At 31.0% G+C, this 9,654-nt stretch overlaps 1 protein-coding gene across 1 annotated transcript; it reads right to left on the bottom strand.

Annotated features, from left to right (window-relative positions):
- Nucleotides 1–2,955: 2,955 nt before the first annotated feature.
- On the bottom strand, nt 2,956–9,654 carry LOC126729044 (uncharacterized). The gene is made up of 6 exons (XM_050434792.1): nt 9,509–9,654; nt 9,172–9,315; nt 6,092–6,172; nt 5,805–5,927; nt 5,332–5,421; nt 2,956–3,382 (listed from the first exon to the last, which is right to left on the bottom strand). The coding sequence occupies exons 1-6, from the start codon at nt 9,630–9,632 to the stop codon at nt 3,297–3,299; spliced, it is 648 nt and encodes a 215-aa protein (XP_050290749.1). The 5' UTR covers nt 9,633–9,654; the 3' UTR covers nt 2,956–3,296.

Here is a 9,654-nt window from a genome sequence, read left to right as displayed (position 1 = left end):
TTTGATATATATAGGCTCTCGCAATTATTCATTTAGATATGGAAACGGTGATTATCTTGTTCAATAAAAGTTTTACTTTAACTAAGGTGCAAATATCATGAAAGGAAACCATGATTAAATTGACAGGTCCTAGTGAAGTTTGAGAGAAAATTATGTTTGGAATTTGATATATATAGGCTCTCGCAATTATTCATTTAGATATGGAAACGGTGATTATCTTGTTCAATAAAAGTTTTACTTTAACTAAGGTGCAAATATCATGAAAGGAAAAGAAGACTACCTGATGGAGTTTTAGTCAATGTGAAAATTTTGGGGAAATTGAATCAATTACTATTATGACTTGGTTAGCTTCCATGGTGTGGAAGTAAAATCTATTCCTTAATTAATATAAAAGGAAATATTTTCTTTATTACAGAAGTAATTAATATTTCTTGTCCACCAAGAAATAAGAATTGAAACTTTATATATAGATAATATTGTAATGGATTTGATGGTTTTTGTTCAAGCAAGTCCTCTTCTATGGGTTTTCAATTGGAAGGTTACGCATGGAGAGAGAATTGAGCGTAACACCAAGAGAAGAAGAAAAAATGATTTTCACTTGGAAAGGAGATAACACAAGAAGAAATACGGCAAGTTTTAGTCTTTTGTAAAGTGCAAAAAGGAAAATTTGTGAGGTTTGGAATATAGCGTATTGAGAGATGAAAGGGTCCTATTTATATACCTATGAGAGAAAAGAAAATACTGAGAGTTTCTTTTACCATGAGACACACACAAGGGAAGAGCATTTTGGGTTTTCTCTAGAGGGGAATTTTGGATGTTGCAACCATTGGGGGAGTATCCAAAGTGAAGATCTTATGTTAGTTTTCATTAATTCCTAGAGATGAGATATTATTGTATTTAATATGAACTCAAATTTTGGATGTAACTTTAAGAAGATATTGTTATTGGTTTTATAATAGTGAATTTGTTTGGAATGGTCCCTTGATTTTTCCTTTCAATGAGAAAGGGTTTTCTGTGTAATCTTTGTGTACTTATGTGTGATTGATCCATTTTTTTATGAGTTCAATATCTCTTGGCTTGGTTTTTTTTTTTATAATAATTTTGTTTGGGATTGGTTAAAATTTCTTAATATGCTTAAGACTAGGTTTTTGGCCCAAAAATATTGCTTGACCTCATTTTTAAAGAAATTGGTAAAATAAATTCAGCGGGGAGAGAGACAGAGAGACAGAGGATCACGTGGTATATAATTTTCTTCGTAATATATAATTTGAAAAAATTGACTGATATTTGAATACCCATTTGTCTTATATGTATGGTATTTATTTTGAGTAATACTAAGAATACAACCATTTAACATTTTTCAGAATTTATCAAGATAATTAAGTAGCTATAATTGGAATAACGTTACTTTTACATTGGTTCACCACTCACATTATTTTTATTATACTTCAATCATATCTAACCAAATTAATTGTCATGAAAAATTTTGTATCTATAGAATTATTGGATTCTTTCATTTTTCTTTTTTTTAAGTATCATTGGATCTCAAAATCCACTAAAACAAGTAAATTTAATAATTTTTTTTTGGAGCAAATCTGCCATTCCAACTTTATCACAAGTGAAAGTTCCTAGTATGGAAATCCCTTGAATTTATTTATCCATTTTTCATTTTTAAGATTTAAGTAATAGTCTAATGATATAATATCATTTATGACATCTCACTTATTTATCCATTTTTCATTTTTAAGATTTAAGTAATAGTCTAATGATATAATATCATTTATGACATCTCACTTCTATCGTTCAAATCTCACCTCTCTTTTTCCTGCCTTCTTCCTATAAAAATAAAAGTCTCTACTTTTTTTTCTTTTTCTTTTTTAATTCTACACCATGGAATATATCATTTTTAGTCTTTCCCATCCGGCTCAATCAAGAAACTGGTTGCAATGTGTCAGACTTTCATGTCCATCTACCCAACTTGCTTCTCATTCAAAGTGATGAGCTTTTTCAGTTGTATTCATCAAATTCAGTTCATAGATGAAAGGGAATTAATTGTTGGAACTTGAAACCATGATGAAAGGAGGTGATAGAAAGAACAAAAATTACAGAAAGCAACCCATTTTAAACTACTAGGACGAGAAATTTACTTTTGGTACAATTTGCCTTGTCTTGTAGCTAGCAAGTTGGTAAACCTTTACCAACACTAATGATTTTTTTTTTTTTTTAATAATATATGGTTCATGCATATTCCTTGAGCATAACAAAACAAACATTTTATAAATGTTTGTTTTACTTCAAAGAGTTTTTAGTATGCTTCAGTTGTACTTACCTATCCATTTGGACATTAAAAATGATAAATAGATAAGAAATAAAAGGAAAAGGTTCAGTGAAAAGGAGGCAAAAAAGTGAACAATAAAACAGGAAAAAAAAAAAAAAAAAAAAAAAAGCCATGGTAATTTTATAAACGATTTTGATTGAAACATTGCACATATTTTAGCACATGCAGAGTGGCACTTGAATCCATGAAACCATTATAGCACGCAGAAGATAAGTGAAGGAACCAGAAAAAAGGACAACAGAAAGAACAAAAACAAAGCAATCAAAAGCATTTAAAACTGCTTCTATGATAAGAGAAATTAAGAAATCTCCCTTGGGCACATGACTTGTCCTCTACTAAGTAAAGCAACACACATGATTCAAGTGGTCACTCTTCCTGTACTTTGATCAAAAATTTTAGGATCTTTATCTTGTCAGTTCAATAGTTAGGTTTGTACTACATGCCAAACTCCAACGAAGTTTGGCAGTGTAAACTTAAAGTAAAGGATTCTCAAAAAAAAAAAAAAAAAAAAAAAAAAAAAAGAACCTTAAAGTAAAGTACTTTTCCTTAGCAAAAAATTTTTTGCAGTCCCAATGTGAAATCAGTGAAAAGCAAGAAATTGGGGAGCTTTAAACACATCTTAGCCAATCAGAAGATAAATGGCCTAATTTCCAACATCCTCATACCATCTTTGTTAGCAATGCTTAACAAGGTAGATTGTCTCCAACATTTTTTTCAGGCCTCTTTTCCTTGATGATTTTGAGCACAAGAGAAACTCAAATTTGTGGACCAAGTATATGGAGAAACTAAAATTGATCATTTTCTAACTTGGGTGCATTACAAATAGGAATTTAAACACAAAATTTTACCCCCAAATATGCAACTTGATAACAAACATCTTATGATTATTGGCTAAAAAAGAGTGTTAATCAAACTATATTTATCACTGTCATCATTGTGTTCATCGTCTTGATCTACTTTACACCCAAGTTGGAAAGATTGCTGCTAACATTATTGCGGTTAGTGCGTAGTAACTCCTTGAGCAATTTGGTACTTCGCCAATTCCTGCACATGGAACATGATGAATTAGCTAAGCATATTAATAAATATAAATATAAAATGGGAAGAAGAATAAACAGGTAAGTTCACAGAATTAGGTATATTAGAAGGAAAATCCATTACAGAAAAAACAAAAATCAGGGAACGTGGTGGTCAATACCAAGTTTGGGAAATAGCTTCTTCTATAATAAATAAATAAAAAAGTTTTAGGAAATAGCTCTTTTTAACCCAAATCCCTACTGTCCAATGATAAAATTAAAATTACATAAAATAAAGTATTGAAGTACTTTTTAGAGCCTACTTAGCTCAACAGAATAACATAAAGAAATAATTCTATTCACGATAATCTCCATGCAATCTCAATTTCACCCAAAAAATCATCAACTTAGAAAAATAACCCCTCTAAAAAAGCGGCCAATTGGTGGAACTCAAAACAACAGTCAGGTCTTAGATTGAACTTTTATTTTTATTATATAGACTTATTTCTATATAGTAAATTTAACTTTTATCAATAATAAATTAATAAGTATGAATTGAATTTGAGAAAAAGAAACCAATATTTAGAGCAATCACATTAGGCTCCCTAAAGTAGGGTAAGACCCCAATTTAAGTAGAGCAGTCCAACAGAAGCCCCAAATTGGGCTCCTTACCCATTACATTCCCCAAACCTATATTTTATTATTTTGTGTTTTGGCAATAGAAATTAAGAGTGTGCATCAAATCCACCAACCCATCAAAACCAACCCAACCCAACACCTCAGGTTGGTTTTCGTGGGTTGGTTTGAAATTTTACCCACCATATATATAAGTTTATTTTATTACCCTTATTTTAATTTTCTAATTTGATAAATTTTGAGATTTTGAAATTTAGTTTCGATAAACTTGAGAATTTGGAATATAATTTAAACATATTATATGAATTATAATAATTTATTGAAAAAAGTGTTTAAAATAATTGATGAACGCCTAATTTTTTACAATGCATAAAACATGCATACCCAACCCCCTAAGCCAACCCAACCCAATCTATAGGGGAATTTCTCAACCCAACTTGACAAGGTTGGGTTGAAACCCTCCAACCTGACTCGTACACACACTCTTAATTGGAATAAAGAAAAGTGAGGTTTTAAAAAGTGAGAGAAATAATATAAATAATTAAACAATCATTTATGAAATAGAATATAGAATAAAGAGTTGACATGGGTGTTTTGTAAAGTGGTTAGCTAAAATAGGAAAAATAGATTATTATCTTAAAATATGGGGAGAATTTTAAGAAGACCAATGTGAATGCTCTTATGATCTTATTGTGCAAAAACTAGAACAAAGAGGACCAATTTTCAAAGGGGAAATAATGACAATCTGCTAGTGGCCTAGCCTTAGCACAATGCCATCCTTCTACAATTTTAGTTATCAACTAAATTTTGGTTGTTTCCAAAAAAACAAAAACAAAAACAAACAAAAATTTCGGTTCGTTTGTCGTCTTCTTTTTTGTTTTCCATTATCTAGTTCTTTTTCGTTCTTGTCGTTTTTTTATTACTTCTTGTCATGGAGTGGCAGTGGACCACGAGCAGAAGTACAGCCCAGAAATAAGCCCTGCCTAATGCCCAGTAACAGGTTCAAGCAATTATGAGTAATCTTTTGAGGCAGAATTCAGAAACTCCAACCCAAAAAGAGACAGAAAATCCAATCAAATCAAGTCAGGGAAGAAGGGGATAGAGCTCATAGGCCCAAATTTGATCATTTGTGGACTCTGCCCATTATGTTTGAATTTTTTTATTACCATATAGATAGAAAAAGGCATTGTATAAAATTAGAAAACAAAAATGAAACCTTCTTTTATTTAAGGTAAGGCAACATTAAGCACTTTCAATTATGTTGCATAAATTTACCTCCATTTGATATACCATTTCTTGAAGAACTACATGTGCTAGGTGGTGTTGGTTGCGGTGACATACCATTTCTTGAAGAACCAGATGGACTCGGTGTTGGTGGTGACGATTGAATCGAGCCTAACTGAAGATTCCTGCAATCTCCTCCTAAGTGACCTATCAAAAAGGATTTGCAATGTCCAATGATACACAAAACAAAATTCTCAATCTTTTTGTTGAAACTTGAAAGGAAGAAAATGAATATATTCAAATCTTATTTTTATTATTAATCGATACTAGTTTTTTTTTTCTTTTTCTTTTTGAGAAAGAGTTTTTAACCTATATAAAATAAAGACATCAATTGTTTTTTAGTATAGCTGAGAATCTAACCCCAAATCTCATATTTGACGAAAAGAGACTTATAAAAGATAAATATATTTGAACCTTATTTTTATTATTAATAGGTGCTAGTTCAACGAGCTAAACGTGCTTTCTTTTTCAAATTAAATGGAAACATAAATTATTCGAGCTTATTCTTGTAGTTATAATGATTTACTTACATTCCTTAAAACAAGCTAAGGTTGGCTTGTCCATCAAATTCGTTGAACCGTCATTGCACTGGCATTTGTATCCTGTTCCATTGGTCACACATGTTCCATCCCCGCACCAAACAAAGGCACAAGCTGTAACAAAATTCACACATACATAGATACAAGTTGTAACAATTGCTTAGTTTAGTTGGCATAATTTTCTTAAATAATGAACCCAGATTATAGCCTCTCTTCTTCTTTTTTCCCTATTCATTTCATTTTGGAAACGAAAAATATGCTACGGTTAGTGAATGTACCATCATTTGCAAGGAGTGAAACTGGAGCTGCTGGTGGGGATGGTATTGGAGATCCTATCCCACATTGGAAATTCACTGAGCCTGAAATGTCATCAATAATCCAATTAAATATTTGTCCTGTCTTTGTATTGCAAATGAAAAATTAAAAATTGCAGTGATAAACTAATAATCTTCCAATCCTACATGTATCTTTTTTCCCTCCCATAGCATTTAATATTTATGTTGAAAATTAGCAAAAAGGAAGTTGTTTTCACTTATTGTTGGACCCAAATATAGTTTGTTGAGTTCCTAATGGACACCATAAGTTATGAAGGGGCCCAATACTTGTTTCATATCAATATCAAAGTAGTTGAGTCATAAATTGTTTCTCATGTTTTTGCTTCAATGGAGATCCAGAGGGAAGCTGTTGGTAAGAGAGCTTACCCAATTTTATGGCTTATCATTTCGCTTAAAACAAAGAAAGTAAAATAACAAGGAAAATATTATAGCTATTATTAATTTTACTACAAAAAGCTTATAAATAGACATGACAATAAATATAATTATTTGTGCTCAATAGAAAATAAATATAATTGGTGCAATATCAGCAATGTCAAAGTAATATTTTTAAGTACTTTTTTGTTTTGGATTAAAATCTGGCGCATCAGCTTGTAATGAATAATGATAAGGTAATAAATAGTAACCTTAGCATCAATTAGATAATAATTCTCATCTTAAAAATTGTTCTTCCTTAATCTAGGAAGTAGAAACATAATTAATTATAAATTAAACTGGCAATCCAAGAGGATAGTCTACGGGTAGAGTAAGGAATTTTTTTTTTTTTTTGGGGGGGGGGGGGGGGGGGGGGGGGGGGCGGGGGCGGGGGGGGGAGTTGTGGCACTAATATATTTAGGACAAAATTTAGCTACAAAATTTGTTGTAGTCTAAGATTACAACTTTACTCAATATCATTAAAATAACTACATATTTTGAAAATCCAACTGTTGGATTGTATATTCTTTACGCTCTTAATACACATGTCAAATTTTGTGTCAATCGGATATTATTTACTATATATCTATAAGCTCATATTTTATTCATAATTTTAAACTACAAAAACTTGCAATTTAAACAATTAATTGATGACATAACTATTGATCTTTAATTTTCTGGAAATTTTGCAAGTATGGAGAATATAAGAAGAAAATGTAATTCAATGGTGGATTTGTCAAAATTCACCTCCAATAAAAAAATATTGAGTAAGGTTGTAGTCTTAACCTACCACCAATTTTGTAGCTAAACTTTGTCCATATATTTACCAAAACAACCTCCTCGCATATACACACATATGCACACACAAGCATTTTTTATTATATACACACTATTTTATTTGATAAGTTATACAAGATATAAGAGCACATTTTATAATAAAAAATAAAATTATGAAAAATAAAATTATGTCTCTATAACTATTAGACCAATTATATTTTTCAAGAGCATTATTGGACTAATTCAAATATTTGGGGAGGCCAATTCTTATTTTTGTAGGCTAAATTTTGAAAACATTGAAATAATTATATATATATATATATATATATAAATTTTCAAAATTTTAGGGGGCCAAGGCCCCTCCACCCATGTACATGCCTCTGCCCCTAGTAGTCTCTGACAATTGCCAAACATATTAGTAATGAGAAATAAAAAATTGATTAATACAGTAATGAGAAATATGTTTCACAATCTTGTTGCAATTGCATATTTTATGACACAAAGCAGAGAAGAATACTAAGAAAATTTCAGGTCGAAGGGGCCTGATTGGAACAACATTTTTTAGAAATTGATTTTAAAAACAAACAAACAAAAAATACTATTTTTTGAGAATAAGAACAAAAAATAGTTTTCTATTGTCTTTTATACCTAAACCAAGAACTTGCTTTGTAATTATTGTACAAAACCCATTTTTTCCAATAGTATGGGTTGTGGAATGTGGATGGAATTACAACAATACTACAACCCCAGTAAATTTCACAACTTTTTTTCACAAAGTTTATAGGTAATGGACTGATTAGTATAATATCCCTTCACATGGGTTTATAATTAATATCACTTTTATTATTTATTATTTACAGTTTGTCACTTCAACAATATTGAAAAAATAAATAGTGAAAATTATTGTGTTTTTAGACTTATTGTAGAATTGGTTGAGAGGGGTTGGAAGCTTAAGTTACTTTGAGCTAAAGGGAGAGTAAGGAGATAGAAGGGCCTTAGTGTTAGTTTTTTTTTGAGCTTGCTAGGTATGACAAAAATGTTTTGCCCAGCTCAACTTGCCCTACACTGCTCTGCCTCATGCGGTTTTCCTAGTCCTATTCTACCTTACCCCGGCCTATAAGCATGTAATTGATTGAATATATTTAAATAAAAACACTTTCTCTCGAAACACTTTCGTCATGCCCCTCCCTTTTCTCTTTTATTTCAATTCCATAATGTCAAAGTCATATCATTAAGAATGACAAAATGTTTCCACCCCATCTCGCCTTGATATGTCCTCTAGAATCGCTATGGATTTTCCACAATCCAAGGGAAGACAAGACACCTATGATCTAACCCAACCCTAGGCAATTGCCATCCCTATCTACTTTCGGGCATAACTCAACTTTATAGACTTTCTTCTTCTTCTTCTTTTCCTTTTTCCCTTCTTTTTTTTCCATGTTGGTCAAATTTCTAAAGGTTAATAATCTTCCTTAAAATTAATAAAAATGTTCCTTAAAATTAATAAAAATGTTCCTATAATGGGTAAAATCAATGATTTTAAAAGTATTCCTGAAAAGGAATTGAAGATAAAAGCATGAATTTTTTTTTTTCTTTTATTTAATTTGAGAGATGAAAATGAAAAAATCTATTGAATTCCACTATCTTCAGGACATTTTCTTAGCATTTTCCATTCCTTTGTAAACAGATAGAGACCCAAACATGTGCATTACAAAAACAGATGTATTAACTATGCATAGAGTCACTTCATATCTACATGCATTGGTGTTGTAACTTGTAACAAAGAGAGAGAGAGAGTGAGAGATACAGAGATTAGAGAGAGAGAGACTCACAGTTAGGAATAACACAAGCAGGGAAGGTCAAAGAACCAATCTGTATTGCCTTCCAACCAGGGTAACACTCACACTCAAAACCAAGAAATGAACTAGAGTCCTTGCATGTTCCTTGCACACAATCTATTACTGCACATGCAATACCTACACAGAAACCATCATCGCCCACATTATAATCATCATAACTATCAACCAAGCTAATCATATTCAAAACCCAAATTTCATTTTAGTCCTTTAAGATAAAACCAAAAGAATTTAATAAAAAATAAATAAACTATCAAACACCAAATTTGTTTTGTAAAGAAAATATATAGTGAAACAAACAGTTCAAGGTTACCTTTTAATGGTGGGGGTAAGTCGAGCAACTTTGAGGAATTGGCTGCCTGGTTGAAGCTGAAGAAAGTGAAGAAAAGGAAATGCAAAGAAATGAGAGTGAAAATTTTGTAATTAAAGTTTTCCATGATTTAGTATTGGCTGTGTGGG

This window comes from Quercus robur, chromosome 5 (assembly GCF_932294415.1).
Source record: "Quercus robur chromosome 5, dhQueRobu3.1, whole genome shotgun sequence".
Lineage (NCBI taxonomy): Eukaryota > Viridiplantae > Streptophyta > Magnoliopsida > Fagales > Fagaceae > Quercus > Quercus robur.
The sequence above is the reverse complement of the archived record's forward strand: the minus strand, read 5'-3'. Positions and strand labels throughout refer to the sequence as shown.